The 15,570-nt window shown below is 49.4% G+C and overlaps 1 protein-coding gene across 5 annotated transcripts in view; it reads right to left on the reverse strand.

Annotated features, from left to right (window-relative positions):
* The window catches only part of GALNT13 (polypeptide N-acetylgalactosaminyltransferase 13), a 124,453-nt gene that overhangs the window by 55,234 nt on the left and 53,649 nt on the right, over positions 1-15,570 (reverse strand). For all 5 annotated transcript variants that reach the window (XM_086465117.1, XM_086465115.1, XM_086465116.1 and 2 more), the window contains exons 3-5: positions 7,695-7,861; positions 6,310-6,517; positions 4,246-4,416 (exon numbers count right to left, since the gene is read on the reverse strand). In XM_086465117.1, coding sequence (XP_086321243.1) covers positions 4,246-4,416; positions 6,310-6,517; positions 7,695-7,861 — 546 coding nt within the window. The remainder of the gene's footprint in view (positions 1-4,245; positions 4,417-6,309; positions 6,518-7,694; positions 7,862-15,570) is intronic.

Genomic DNA, 15,570 nt, shown 5'->3' on the forward strand with positions numbered 1-15,570 from the left:
CTCCGGTTTCGCCATTCCCACCTCCACCGGCTCATCTGCAGGAAGCTTTAGCTTCAAGCCCCACCTCTGCGCTGGGCAACCATCCAGGTTTTGCTCCCAGAGAGCCCTCTGGGAAGAGAAAGGGGCTCTGCGCTTCAAATAACACGTTTGGACGAGGTCTAACCACGTATAAAGCCGGAGTTACTCCGGCGACAGGGGAAGTTACAGCCCTCACTCTGTACGGGAACCAGGTAAAGTCCTGAGGTGCACCAGAACAGCAATGAATAGCCTTTGCTACTCAAACAAAAGAAAATACATCTGTCCCCACTGACACGAGTCCTGGGAGGCTGCTGTACCTTCAGAGCAAGAAACATTCCCCGACAGCCACACCGGGAAGCCCCTGCAAGCTCCACGGCTCAGTAACACCTGCACCCAAAGCCGCAGTTCCTATCTGATTTCTGCAAATACACCTGAAAAAACATGTTTCAGCTGATTCTAGCGAAGCTCACAGGACGAAGTGTCTGTCTCGACCAGCCCTGTCTCCAGGAACAACCTTTTCTTCAGGGATTTCTTCTAAGCGCCCCCTTCCTGTCCTCACTTTGTCGGTTCAGTCCTAGCAAAGGCGCTTCACGAACTCAAAGCTCCCTGATGTTACTTCTCCTTCTGATCATTGTACGCATAAAAAAAAAAATCATAAGTACATTTTAAAAAAAACCCCAAGAAATCCCAGAAACCGCTGATTTCTACCCTCTCTGCCCCAGGACGGGGAGCACTGACAGGGGTCGGGGCGAAGGTGGCACGACCTGCTGCCCGGTGCCCAGGACAACCCCCCATCCTCAGCGCTGCCCGCCTTCATCTACCACCTTCAAACTGGGAGCGCTTGCAAACTGGAAAGGCTTTTGCTACCTCTGCAAAACCCTGCGATTCTTTGGGGAAGAGTTACCGTTTCAGACTATTCTGGGAAAGGTTACGCTACCGTGGTGTTAGCTGACCTGAGACCAAACTAGGTAAGGAAAGCAGAGAATGAGAACAAGAGGAGGGAAGCAGAGAATGAGAACAAGAGAAGGGCTGTCAGGCTGGGGTTGAAGAAAATAAGGAGCAACAGTGGTAGGGAGCAGTGTGGGAAGAGCAGGAACAGCACCCCTGTACTGAGCTCGGATCAGAACCCGAGGAGCCCAAGGCAAGGCATCGCTCATCAGCATGAGAGGCGCCTACGAACCCCCACCCTCCTGTGTGCTAAAAACATGACCAACAAGGCACCTTTTCTCACGGAGGTTGGCAAGGAAACTCTTTTGCAGCCACGCTGCAGGACAGTTAGCTGTGGGGTTTTAACATCAGAGCCACTGAATTCATTAACCTTTTCCCACTAAAATCTAGAGAGCCCAGCAAAGGCAGGTCTTTCAGTTGACTCAAATACCTCACTCAGGAATTTAACAGCCCCTCTACCAAACGAGCAAGCAGCGCTTCACATGCACGAACTAGAAAGAGTCAGGCACCCTCTCCCGAGAGCACAGCACCCTCTGCCTTTAGCTCCACCGGGGTTAGGGTCCCAACGTCTGCGATGGCTGCACTCTGTTCGCACCCCGCAGTGAGCTCTCATCAGCAAGCTAGCCTGATCTTTTCCAGAAAAATACTTCTACAACAACACAAATTGTACATAAATAATAAATTGCATATAAAATAAGTTGTAGCTTGAAAATATGTGCATTGTGATTTTAAATCTAAAAAGCAAAGGTAGCAATTTATCAATGCTATTATGGAAGAGAGATATTTTGAGTAAAACTTTTGTCAATTACATGGATTTTTAGTGTAATAACAAGCAGAATTTGAGTGCAAGGGTCATGCCTGCACAGAAACACGTAACCCAATGATGTTGGTACTCTATACCTATTCCATTGATTACAAAGCAAAAATATGAATAAAGAGATATTCGATCTCCATGAGACTGAGATAATGTTACAAAACGTGGGAAGCAACACAGAAGAAAAAAAAATGAACTCACCAATTTGTTTCTGAATTTTTGGTATGGGTCGGGCTTTTGTTTACTTTTATCCCCCCGTTTTTTGAATATTCTTAACTTAGTTGAAATTCTAGACTTTTTCTCTCTGGATGCAGAGCTCGTGACTGTGTGGCTGGCACCTCAGGACTGATTTACTGCCGCAGTCCGTGGACTGTGATAGTTGGTAGTTTATAGTTTTGACACAGTTTGTAGCAACTGGACGAGGGGTGATGGTTTTAAGCTACAAAAGGGTAGATTTGGGTCGGACATTAGGAAGAATTCTTCAACATGAGGGTGGTGGCTCACTGGAACAGGTTGCCCCGAGAGACAGTGGAAGCCCCATCCCTGGAGACATTCAAGGTCAGGTTTGGTGGGGCTCTGAGAACCTGACCTGGTTAGAGATGTCCCTGCTTACTGTAGGGGGTTGGGCTAGGTGGCCTTTAGGGGTCCCTTCCAACCCCTTCCCGTTCCATAAGCACTGGGAGATACCAGCTGGCACCGCAAGCAGCCGGTGGCACACGGAAGGGGGTTCCCATCGCCGTGACAGGCGGGCAGCTCCACGGCTCATTGCATCGCTGGGTCCCCTCCCAGCCAGGAAAAGGGAAAATGAAACAGGGAGAAGCTTCTTCTGGCACGGGAGGGACTGGGATGCCCCTGCTGTGCGGTCAGAACAGGGACCTGCGTGTCTAAAGCCGACACTTTGGTCTCCAGCCAGCACAGCGACACACCCTCGGAGCCACCTCTTCACTCTAAAGCACTCGTGCAAGCGATGGCTATGGGACACGTGGCACTGGGCATTAACCTCCAACTCCTTCACCCACGCTCTGCTACCAACACCCACCTTACCAGGAGAATCCCCAAAAGCCCAGTCAATCACCAGCTAAAAGCTGGGGAGGGGGTGGGGAATAAAAGACAACAAAAAAAGCGCGCTTTTTTTGTTTCAATAATTTTAAGAGTCAACTACATGTCTGGTTCTGGATTAACTTCACCACTCCATTTCAAGATAAGGAAATAAGACCTGGGATTTGCATTTCTTTGACAACTCCCTGTGCCTGTGAATTGATTTGGCACAGAGAGACAGGAGAAACAGAGCACAGCGAGCGACACGGCGTGAGGCTCTGCAGCTCGTTAGGTTAATTAACTCCACTGATTTTAATGCACACCTCAGCTCTAATGAAATAGCTGCTGGCAGACTTCACAGCTGAGGGGGTCATATTTTAGATCATGAGAAAAACAGCTTTTTGACTCAAAACCAGCTCCACCCCCCTTTGCCAACGACAGCGCCCGCTCCTGCTCCGGGGGACCCTGCTTGCTCTTCCTGCAAATACAATCTCCAAAATCCAGCCCCTCCCTGACTCCAGGCTTTGAAGGACAAACAAGGACAGATTTTGGCCATTTTCTGCAGCATAAGGAATTTTGGAAGGCTTCTCTTGGCCCATCCACTGCCTTACCTGGAAGCGTGTCACAGAGCCGTGCTGCCACTGCTGTCCCCTGAGCTGGCCCTCCCTTCGCCCGCCTGTTGCGCCCAACCAGGGGTGCGCAGGGCTGGGATTCTGCCCACTTCATCACGTCTCTCAGGTTTGAAACCATTACAGCCACTCATGAAAGCTGGTTTTGTTTTGGTTTTTTAAACTTTTCATGAAGACCACAGAAGCTATTAGAGCTGAGCAAACAACCCATTGCAAGTAATTTATTCGATTTGTTCTGTTTCAGCTTCATTTCAAATTTTTCTAGAGGTTTTGTTACAGTCAGTGGTTTGAGCAATTAAATGAAGGAGGTCAGGAATCACGGGAATTCAGGACACACTCTTAGATCATTTTTGACTCGGTGTGCACAGCCATCAATTTTACTTCCTAGCCAACAAAAGCATGCACTGTAGGTGCAAATCACCATAACCGAATAGTTGGGTTCAGTGTTCAAAAATGGGTATTTCGGAAATATGCTCTAATACTTGGTTTAAATTACGAAAAACCAGTAACATCTGTAAACAGGCTATTTGCAGAAAACAAACATGGGGAGGGGACTTAAAAAGCAGGTAATATATTGAATTGCTGAACATCATAAATGAGTTTTCTCAGCTCTGATAACTGCATTGCAGCATTAAGGACAGGTCAGATTTTGGTCTTCTCTACCCTGAACAGTGTGCCACAGCTATCTGATGGGTGTTCTCTGATCCCGCAGCAAAACCTTAGGCACTAAGCACTAGATCTACCTAAACAAGAACACAGCAGAGTCGCACAGCACAGTGCTCGAGTCACTCTCCTTACCTTACAGGCAAGGTCCTGTCTCCTTTCCTCCTGTCCATCTCTCTCTGGGGAACTGGGTACCAGCGAAAGTTAAGTTTCCAGTTAAACCCTCCGTAAGTCATATCAGATCCGGCCATGTATTCAAACGTGTCATCGCTGATCACATCAATGATTGGGCAGACCACGGTTTTCCTGCAAGGAAAAAAATCAGGGTGGTGTTTTTTTTTTTAAAACAAACATTTTTTTTCACGTTACTCTGCTGAATACTGCACTTACTTTGAGGCTTCTCTGCATAAAACCCCATTTACCACCGCTCTGTGCAGCCCTCCTCTTCCAGAAACAAGGCTATGTGGAATTCCCCTTTTCTGCTGTGGCTTTTTGGTCACACCGGCTCCTTGCTGCGCTCCCCAGCGCTGAAAGCTGCCAACACCCAACCCTGCTCCTCTGCCAAATCCTCTCTGAATGGCACCGTATCGGTAAATTCTCCTCCTTGTTCCTTACATGTCACACGCTTTTCTGTACACCCTTCTGAGACAGGCAGGGTTGGGACAAACACAACAGCGGCTGGAGAGGTGGGTCTGCGTGAAGCTCATGAGGTCCAGCAAGGCCAAGTGCAAGGTCCTGCACAAGGTCAGGGCAACCCCAGTATCAACTCATAGAAAGGCTGGGCAGGGAGTGGATCGAGAGCAGCCCTGGGGAGAAGGACCTGGGGGTGCTGGTGGGTGGGAAGATCAACACAACCCAGCAGTGTGCGCTCACAGCCCAGAAAGCCAACTGCCTCCTGGGCTGCATCCAGAGCAGCGTGGGCAGCAGGGCGAGGGAGGGGATTCTGCCCCTCTGCTCCGCTCGGGTGAGACCCCCCTGCAGGGCTGCATCCATCTCTGGGGGCACCAGCACAGGACAGACACGGACCTGCTCGAGCGGGTCCAGAGGAGGGTCATGAAGATGCTCAGGGGCTGGAGCAGCTCCCTGTGAGGACAGGCTAAGGGAGTTGGGGGTGTTCAGCCTGGAGAAGAGAAGGCTCCAGGGAGACCTTAATGCAGCCTCTCAGTGCTGAAAGGGGCTGCAGGAGAGGTGGGGAGGGACTCTGGATCAGGGAGGGCGGTGACAGGATGAGGGGCAACGGTTTCAAACTGAGAGAGGGGAGATTGAGATGAGATATTAGGAAGAAATTCTTTCCTATGAGGACGGTGAGGCCCTGGCACAGGCTGCCCAGAGAGGCTGTGGCTGCCCCCTCCCTGGCAGGGCTCAGGGCCAGGCTGGATGGGGCTGGGAGCGACCTGGTCTGGTGGGAGGTGTCCCTGCCCAGGGCAGGGGGGTGGGACTGGATGGTCTTTAAGGTCCCTTCCAGCCCAAACCGTTCTGTGATTTCTGCTCGTGGCTGCCAGGCTCGAGCAGTGCTGTTTTCAGCACGTGTGCCTGCCGGTCTCGTGGAGCACCTGCAATGCGTTTCACAAACGAGAACAAACCCCGTCTCCCCTGGGAGACGTGTGGCGGCTCCTCCATCGAGCAGAGCAAGGACCTCAGCTGCTGCAACACTGCCAGGGAGGACAGCACGTCCTCCTTTTTGGGTCTCACCTGCACGCAGGGCCTTTAGTCACTTAGGCACAAAGAAGGGGAAAATTACATCACTTATGCGAAAAAAAAAAAAAGGGGAGGGGGGCAGGAAGAGAAAAAAAGGGAAAAAGGTGGGGAAAAAAAAGGTGCAAATTTCAGAGCATATTGGAGGTCACGTGGACAAAAAGTCATGCCTGGTAAAAAGGGAAAAAGATGTCCATCAGGGCGGGGGAGAGGCAGACAATAAATGGCACCAGTTGCTATCACTACTGGCATTGTTATCCTTGCTGTCAGCAGCAGAAATCCTGCTGGAAGAATGAAAAGCTTATCATTCATTTATGTAGAAATTAGGTTTTGACGCAAATATTAGAAAATATTCTATCTTCCTGCTAAATTTTTAAGAAATTAAATCTTCCTTGTCAGATCAATGAATTGTTTTGCTTCCTAATTTTTTAGCAGCACAGTGAAACCCAGGAACAGCCTGGAGGCGGGTCGCCTGGCCCTGGAAGGCGGGAGGGCCACCCTTACCTGTCCTCCTTTATCCTGGCCAGCAGCGGCTCGAGCCAGCCCAGGGTGCACTCGCAGTGCGCGTCCAGGAACGTTATCACCTGCCCTTTGGAGGCCGCTGCCCCTCGGAGCCGCGCGCGGATCAGTCCTGACCTCTGCTCCATCCGGATGATTTTTATGGAGACTTCCAGGTTTTTCACATAATTCTCCAATGAGGCCTTCAAAAACTCTGCCAGGGACAAACGAAGGAAAAAAACAAGACAAAACACAAACACTTTCAGCCAGGTTGGGCACCTCCCGAGGACACAACCACAACCGCAGAGCTCGTGGGTGACGCTGGGCGCGCCGAGGACGGCCACGCACCGACACGGCCGTAACACGGGAAGCGCGTTTTGACACGGAACACACACACACACACACACTGTACACGGGGCATCTCACGAAAATACCCCAGAAACCAGGAGTCCCGATCCGTTTCCTTGCAATAAACCAGCAATCAATCCTGAGGGCAAAGTGATTACCCTTGTGCTACTTTGTCTGCGGTTAAAAACAAATGCAGCTTTTTGGGATGAATTTCACCATTTGAGCCCTTTAGGAATCCAAAACTTTGCTTTTAGGAAAAACTGGGCCTAAAGTCTCCCTCCACCTTCTGGCACAGAGAAACCCCAAGCCTATTCGTTTTCTGAAGGAGGGAAATCCAGGAGAGTAATTAATGCTACATGGGGTAGAAATAAAGGACAGCTTAGCTTGCATCCTCTGTCCCTTGCACCGTTGCAGCTACATGTTGTGTTCATGCAGCTGCATGTTCACCATTACATACATCTGGATACTCCAGGAAAATTTATCATTCTATTTGTAGAACACAATGTGATTCCCTTCCCAGGTAATACCGGTTTTACACGCAGATAGTTTGCTTTCTAAACCCTGGGTTCAAAAAGAAAGGGGGGAAAAAAAAAAAAAAGAAAAAGAAAAAAGCCAAGACCAAATGAAATGAATGACAAACACAGGCAATACAAGGAAATTGGCTCAGTTTGGATATTCAGGAAAACGCGAAACACAGAACGGGGGGGGTGACGTGGAAAAGGACTGTCTTTTACACCACTGTGAAATGATAAACCATTGTACAGACAAAATTGTGGATAGGAGCACCGTAGATACAACTTACAACCTGATAACAAACCTCCCCCTCTGTGACCACTTGGAAGTGTCCTCCAGCTCTGCCCGCACCTACCGGAGTCCACTTGCTGCCGGCTCCAGCAGCGACCGGAGACGCTCGGCGAGGCACGCGGGTCTGGTTCAGCCGTGACGCAGGCAGACACCCTTCACAGCCCCTTCTGCAGGATCCTCCCAACGCTGAAGGCGCTGAAACAGCACGCGGAACGGGACTCCCCTCTCCCCAGACCTACCTCTCTCGCTGGCATCGTCCACCAGGATGATTTCGGAAAGCAGGCGGTGCGGGGAGCGATTGATGACGCTGTACACGGTCCGAAGCAGCGTGCTCCAGGCCTCGTTGTGGAACACAATAACCACACTCGTGTTGGGCAGTTCGTTGGGATAGACTTTTGTCTTGCATCTGCCAAAAAATACAGAATACAAACAGAAGGAAAAGGAGGTTAATCTCTGAGAAAATCCCTAAAGAGCTCTACCAGCAGGACAGCCTGGAAAAGGGCTCCACGCCTGTTGAGCGGGACACATTTCAAACCGGTTACTCATCTCTTCCAGCTCCCAAGCCAGATGCCCGAAGGCAGAGGGAATTCCAAATCCCGTTTTCTGGCTAAGAAAACACAGCAGAGTATCCAGAGAAACACGCACGGCTGCGTTCACAGCTCCCGCGGACTCCGGCTCTCCTCGCTCTTGCTTGGTACACCCAGAAATCAGCATCCAGCAGCCCCGGTGCCAACATGTCCTGATGTGGCCACCAGAGAACTCCCAGAGGGACACAGGACGTGGGGCAACGAACATGAAGTGTATCCAGCGGTTACAGCGAGGTCAAATAAGGCTTTCACTATTGCAAATACTGAATTCTATGGTTTGAAGTATGCAGCCCTCTGAGACCAGGTTCCCATCAGTGTCAGCTCCTCAACAAGAAGGAAAAAATAGCTATTTGGTAGAACATTCTGTATGGCCATTCAATGGAAGAATGAGAGGTCGACAATTCCACGTATTTGTGGAAAAATGTAGAAATCAAGGCAAAGGGTGCAACAGATACCAAACACTGCTGATTCTGTGAAGGCAAATGAAAGCTATTTGCTTATTAGAAAAGACCCAAAATTCTGTATATCTGTTCCAGATCTTGGACAGACATCAAAAATACAAACACGCCTACATCATCCTGTCACCAGTTAAACACACCTAATATGGATTCTTAAGCACTGTGACTTAAAGTAATTTGCCCTTTCTTCCGATATCTTGCTATGGTATGATTTTCTGGCTCTTCTGTCCCCACTGTCACCCTGGTTGAGGGAAGCCCTTCCAGAAGGGACAGGCGAGTGTGTACGTACTTTCCTCAGCAGCAGCACACACACACTAGCAAAGTGAGAAGAAACATGTATAGCTTTTTAGCACATCTTCTTTGTAATACCACAAATCGGAAGCTTCCCTAAAATATTCTAGCTCAGTCAGTTATTCACTAGCGTTTACCCACCCTACATTCTCCGACTGTGACACGGGCCCAGCGTACCACTTCTGACTGTGGTGCCTGACAGATCAACCGCTCCCACTGCAGGGCGAGCTCAGGAGCAGCCCCCTCTTCACAGAAAACTTCTCTATCGAGGGCCAAGAGAACGAATGAACAAGGGCCCTGAAGAAAAGCCAGCTTGCCCATACAGTTTCTCTCTTAAATATCATCTGCCATAACAAAACTCTCTTTAACCTTTTCCTCTGCCTCACTGACATTTAGAGAAGGTAGATAAAGCAACAGCGCGACCACAGCTTTCAAAGTACAAGGGTAGGAGAGAACACAGAGGAATGCAGACTACCACTGATTTCTATGGCACAGGTGAAGGGGTCATGGTATGGGTGTATACACACAGCGACCTACGCATATATTTATATATATATATTTATTTATAGGTCACTGGTCACTAGATCTGACAACAGAAAGTCCAGTGCTAATAGATATATATACACATACACAGACACACACCAGTCTTGACATCATTTCGATGATGGCCGCTGAAGCTTGCTGGCAGCCACCCCACCTTCACGATCTCAGCAATCTAATTAACGATACAACTATCCATCAACTATGAACTAGACTCAGAGCTCAGGCAAACAAATAAAAATCCTTTACTAACGATCATCCACCACGACACCCCTCTGCTTACCCAGAGGTGTCTAAAGGAGCATAACCCCAGCAGTATGTCCAAAAAAGGGCATTTTGAACGTATTTGTTTCCAAGGCATGGTAAAAACGTTTCCCTCGCACACATAATTGCCTTTGGAAGGCATCTCCTCTCAACCCTGTCATCTGAATGTCACACAAAGGCTGAAAACCAGGAAGGCTGTAGTACAAACCTCAGCGTATCAAGGAACAGAGAGTTTATCACCATGTAGTATGTGCCAGGATCTTCAGAACTTTATCATTCCTATTCTTCTCCCAGGTATCCAACGGTACCCAGAGAAGCGAAGGGCCAGGTGAGCTGAGCACACTCAGGAAGAGGTCCTGTGTCCTAGGTTTTGCAGCAGACAGACCAACCTAAATTATCTAAATGTATGTAAAGCTGTGCCAGGGGAGGTTCAGACCGGACACGAGGAAGCGTTTCTTTACCAAGAGGGTGGTCAAACCCAGGAACAGGCTTCCCAGGGAGGTGCTCGATGCCCTGAGCCTGTCAGCATTTCCTAGCACACAGCAACAGCACCGCTCCACGGGGAACCTGCCACGTCCAGCTCGGTAGTTAAAGGTGATGGAGATGAAGTAAGGAGGCAAGCAGGAGACACAGAGACTGAAACACCGACTGGTGTGAGGCTGAGACTGCTCTGGATGGGCAGGTTATGCCTTCACCGACATGCCTTTGCTCTCTGGCAGAAGCGAGATGTTGATTAGTTCTCACTAAACTCACTCAAAGCAGTTTTCACGAGCATCTGATTTACTCTAAACGTTAACCAACACAGACCAGTAATAACACAACCGTACGGGGGGTGTTTAATCACTATTCTTGCTCTCAAAGTCATTCCCGCTGCCACCCACAAGATGTGCAATGGCAATCAATCACAATCCACGTACCAACGTGACCAATTTGTGCCCTGCCCCTCACCTCACCCCTGGCTGCGCAGGGCCACGCTCCGAACCCAACGCTCATTACACCCCTCCAGGGGATGATTCACCTCTCGAAGGTGCCCCCACGCCCACCTCTTGGCCGGCTTTTCTGCACGGCCCGTGAGCGAATGCAGCGCACGGCCGGCCGGGGAGGTGCCAGAGATGGTGCAAGACCAGGAGGAGAAGGGCATGGCCAGGGGAGACCCAGCATACCAAAACCTCCCCGTTCCAGCCACAGGGGGCTGTTGTGTGCCACCCAACGGCCACACACGCTCCTCTCCTTTCCCTCACCGAGTTCAGCAGCAAATTGACAGCTTTCCGCTGTAGATCACCTTCTGCATCACCACGATGACCACGGGTACCGACCCAGGGACCATCTTCTGGGCTGAGTACCTCAGGATCACAGAATGGTTTGGGTTGGAAGGGACCTTAAAGGTCATCTAGTTCCAACCCCCTGCCCTGGGCAGGGACACCTTCCACCAGAGCAGGTTTTGGTGGAGGGCATCCTGCGAGAGGGGTAACGTCTTGGGGATCTGGGCGCTGTAGTGCCCCGTGTCCTTCCCCAGGGAAGGCTCAGTCGCCACCAACCCCCATCCTGCCCCAGCAGCACACCCCTCATGGTGTTCCAGCCCCAAACAGACGCTGGCCCAGCACTCTGCTCGCTCGTAAGCGTTCGCAAGCGCACGGAAGATAAAAACCTTTCATGTCCCTTTAATGAAACGGCTCACGCCGCATTTTTTTCCTCATGCAAAAATATACCACGCGCTCAAGAAGCGATAAATAAGTCATCTCCTACTCACACGCCATCAAACCCAAGGACTCCCTCTCCACCACCCCTGCACTATTTACAATGCACACTGATTGTTCAACGTACACTGACACTGGCAATACTTTCCCAGAAACATCGTTTTTTTCTCATGCAGTCATCAGATGTGACTTCATGAATACACATGAAGTAAATACAGCTGTTTAAATGTGAGAAAAACACATTTTCCAAGATCAATAACATGGAAACAGAGTGAGACTCTGCTATTTACCATCCTTCCCATCGGCCGCGTGCAAATTACGTGAGCGTGGGGGGCTGCACTGTGATTTTATCCCTTCCAGAACTGCGCTGACGCTCTCAAGGAAGCAACTCCAGGCAAAAGATCATGCATGAAAGCAAAGTATTTGGAAGGGAAAAAAACATGAGACTCTAACTATTACATATGATTTATTATGTAGTATTTTTTATATGATGCATTTGGGAACATATAGAACTGTGTTAAGTATTTGTAGTTTATACGAGTCGAGGGATTTTCATGATTATTCAGTCATTCATTACCTTTTATTGCTCTGCTTTAGTGACAACACAGAAGACTAACACCCATAAAGGAAAGGCTGGTAACGCAGGTCACTGGTATGATTCCTCTATGAGACTAGACTTACTGTATGCTCCAGTGCCTACGGGGCACTGGAAAACTGTCTGCTGGAGGACTGGTGCTTCTGCTGGGAGCAAAGGCAAGCAGCCCCTCTGGCAGCACGGCGAGGCAGGAGTGCTGTGGAGGAGGTTCACAGCCAAGTTACGATAAAGGGAGCGTGACACGGCTGCAGCTGAGCAAACTGCCAAAACATCAGAAGTTATAAAGCAAATTAAATCCATAAAGTCATCTTTTTCCAGGTGTCGTTACCTTCCACTGAACTTTATACTTCGCAGTTGTTTTAGTGCCCCAATTTAGCATTGCGTCCACACACGTCGTTTTTGAAGAACGGTCAAGAATAATTTTACACAAAACGGAAGAGTTCGCCTCTAAACAGCCTATCACAAGTACCAAAACAACTCCACGTATGTACGTGTGGTCTTATTTGGAGTCACATCTCACGCGCCAATTCTTAGGAAAACATTTACCAGCTCTCAAGTGAGCTGAGGAAAACTCCAGTATTTACAGGACAACTTCAATGCCAATATCTTTAAGGTCGGGCTCTCGGTCACCAGAGGCTGAGGCAGCTGAAGGCAGGGTGGTGTGGGAGCGCCTGAGCCAACAGCAGGAACCGAAGGCAACCTCGCCTGGAGCGAGGAAGCGGGAGATGTTGGGCAACCTCGACACCTCTGAATTCAGGGATTTCATTTTGAAAGCTGTCCCAGAAACAAAGCACTCCAGCTCAGCTCTACAATACTGTCAAAAGCCTTCCAGAAGTTCGTGACTGTGTATTGATTAGTGCTGCAGAAGGCTTCTCTGAAAAGCAAGCATGGGCATAACCTGAAAGGATCGACAGCCTCAACAGAGAGAGACCGGTGCCGTTGGTAATTGCCCGTCACCATCCTCCACCCTTCTTCCCCCTCCCAGGACCCTCCCAACGGAAACAGATGGCAAGATACACCCTGAAAAAGATTATGAAACTGCTTATCGTGATGGACTGCTTCAAGGTTATTTTGGTGTTTAAATCTCGCAGCTGACGGCTGGTGTGGCCTAGCTGCTCTGTAAAGGCACATTTTCTGTAGCATACTGCTCCCGCTGCAATGAAGCATTTAAAAAACCTGGATTGCCAGGTCAAGAAAAGCACCTTTCCCTCTCAAAAGGCCCCGCGGCATCCCACAGCAACGCCGGTTTTGGCACATGAAGAGCCACAGCTCAAGGCTCAAACAGCAGCCATCCCCGGGACCGTGCGGTGTCCTGCCCCGGCGAGCCACGTGCCCTCCTGCCTCGGGAAGCACTTCTTCAGCAGCCTGACAGTTCCCGAGCCACCGGATGCCCTCCAGAAACGCTCAGTAACAACCCGAGACGTTCCCACCAGCACCAATCGCCGACGCTGGCATCCCGGGCCTCTACCCGCGCGTTCACCCGCAGCGTTCCTCCAACATCCCCTCACAGCTCTGCGGCGCAAGAGCTGAAATTCCGGCACACCTCTTGTTACTACGAAATGCAGAAAGCCTGAAACCTGCCATTTCTCATCATCCCCTGGGCCAGCACCCCCCGAGAGCAAGCCCGCAGGCTCAGGTATTACTCACCGTTGCAGAGACGAACGCCTCGCTGCTACGCAAAGCTGGCAGCCAGTCGCTTTTCTCTATCTCCCTCTAGACCCAACACACACCACCGTGGCGTTCAGACACTTCACAAGGTGCCAAATCATATCAAGGCACATTGATTACACGCCAAGGCACGTTAGGAGGCTTTATTCCACACCAATAGCACATACTGATTGTTATTCGTGCTCCGCTGTACCTGGCTTTCAAGAGCGCACTTGTGTATCTCGTTCTGCCTGTGGAACAGTGTTGGGATCCACAGAAACACTCAAGGTGTTTCCACCTTCCTCTAATCTTGAGCAGGATTTAAAAACATAAGGAAAGGGGCACTTAATTTTAAAAAATATTCTGGCAAAGCAATAGCTTAGTCCATGTTCAGCAGAAACACAAGGCCATTTCTGGTTTCCCCTCCACAAGGAACGGCGACCAAAACCCCCACTTCTCATTGCTGAAGTGGATCTGAAACACCGCGGGAAGCCAAATGCAGCGCTGGCGCAGCTCCAGCCATCGAAGCTGCCGAAATGCCCTCCAGACCTCTCCAAAGCCGGGCCTTGGGCCAGCACTTTTACGGGAAACCCCATTTCGAGAACCCCTCCACATCGCAAGCTTTCCCTTCAGAACCGTCTGCTGTGCCACGTGCCGATCCCCACTGCTCCTTTGTGGTGGTTGGTTTTGCTTTCGAAAAAAAAAAAATAAAAAAAAAATCACACGTTGGAGGGCAAGGTCACTACCCTGGTAAGCAAGAATTTATTTTGAGAGTAAGTGGTAACTCTGGCACTACGGGAATCCTGTTGCCTGAAAGCGCCTCCTCCTCCCCAGCCCAAACACAATCTGTCAGGTACCGAGGGACCGGGAACGCGCAGAAACGGAAGACGTGGCACAGCATTACGAGCAGAAGGACAGGCTGTCCGAGTGCTTGAGTCCCCCAGCAGAACGGCACTGGTTTAAGCTCGATCTGTTGTGTCTCCTCTTTGCCACAGCCACACGCAACTCCCGGCCCTGCCGGAGCTGCACCAGGGTCTGTGTGTGACAGCTCTTGGAGAGAGAGAAATGACGCGTTATCCTGCCATAGAGTCTGCTGCAGCACCCCAACGCACCCAGCTTTAAACCCAGCTCCAATAAATTTACTTAAATTGCACCGGTGCATATTTCAAATTGAAATTTATGCAAGTGAAAGGTAAACAGAAAATAATCAAATTGGAATTTATTTCACTTAGAGGAAAGCAGAACCGTGCCAGAACTGCATCTACATTGTCTTACTAAGTTTTATCCTGTCAAAATACTCCAAAGCTAACCAATTTTCATACCCAGCAGACAATGGATGCGAGTCTGTCCTATGAAAACTGTTCTCCGGTGTTTCACTACAGAGTATAAACAGGTTTGCAGTTTGCAGGAGCAGAGACCCTTCACTCACACCTTCGGCTGTCACTGTTCATAAAGCGTTGGGTACAGCCTTGAATATCAACCCTTCCTTGGGGATTTTCAACCCCAAACTCCTTTTTAATGTTTCAGAAGTTACTTCAGCAGTCATTTACTACAGGCTCAAAGTTCCTTTTATGTTTGATGAAGAACACAGTAACACAGCACAGTATTAATAAAAGCAAAAAACACAGCGGAGAGGGGACTATTGCTTTTTCAGAGGACTGTATTAGAGGCCCCTTTGAACTTTCTTCACTTTTTCCAATAAAAATGAGAGATCTGTAATGGAAATTACAGTTCAGATCAGATCAGGCTTTCTTGGATGGTTTCTGATCATTAATTTTGTTCCGTTTCCAGCGCCATTTTTCATTAGATCATTGCTAAAGCTTCTTTGAAACTCACCAAGCTCACCTTTTGAAGCTCACCTCAAACTTCCCCTACTTGTTGGAAGTATTTTGAAAAATATTTTAACAAGTATTAACTTTGAATCTCCCAACTCTCTTATTCATGTCTGCAATAAAGGTTACAAGAATCAAAAGAAATCATTTTCACACGCTTCTGCTTCCCCACAGCTCCGGAGCCCCCAGCGAAGGGGTGAAACC

Source organism: Leptosomus discolor, chromosome 5 (assembly GCF_034619465.1).
Source record: "Leptosomus discolor isolate bLepDis1 chromosome 5, bLepDis1.hap2, whole genome shotgun sequence".
Taxonomy (NCBI): Eukaryota; Metazoa; Chordata; class Aves; order Leptosomiformes; family Leptosomidae; genus Leptosomus; species Leptosomus discolor.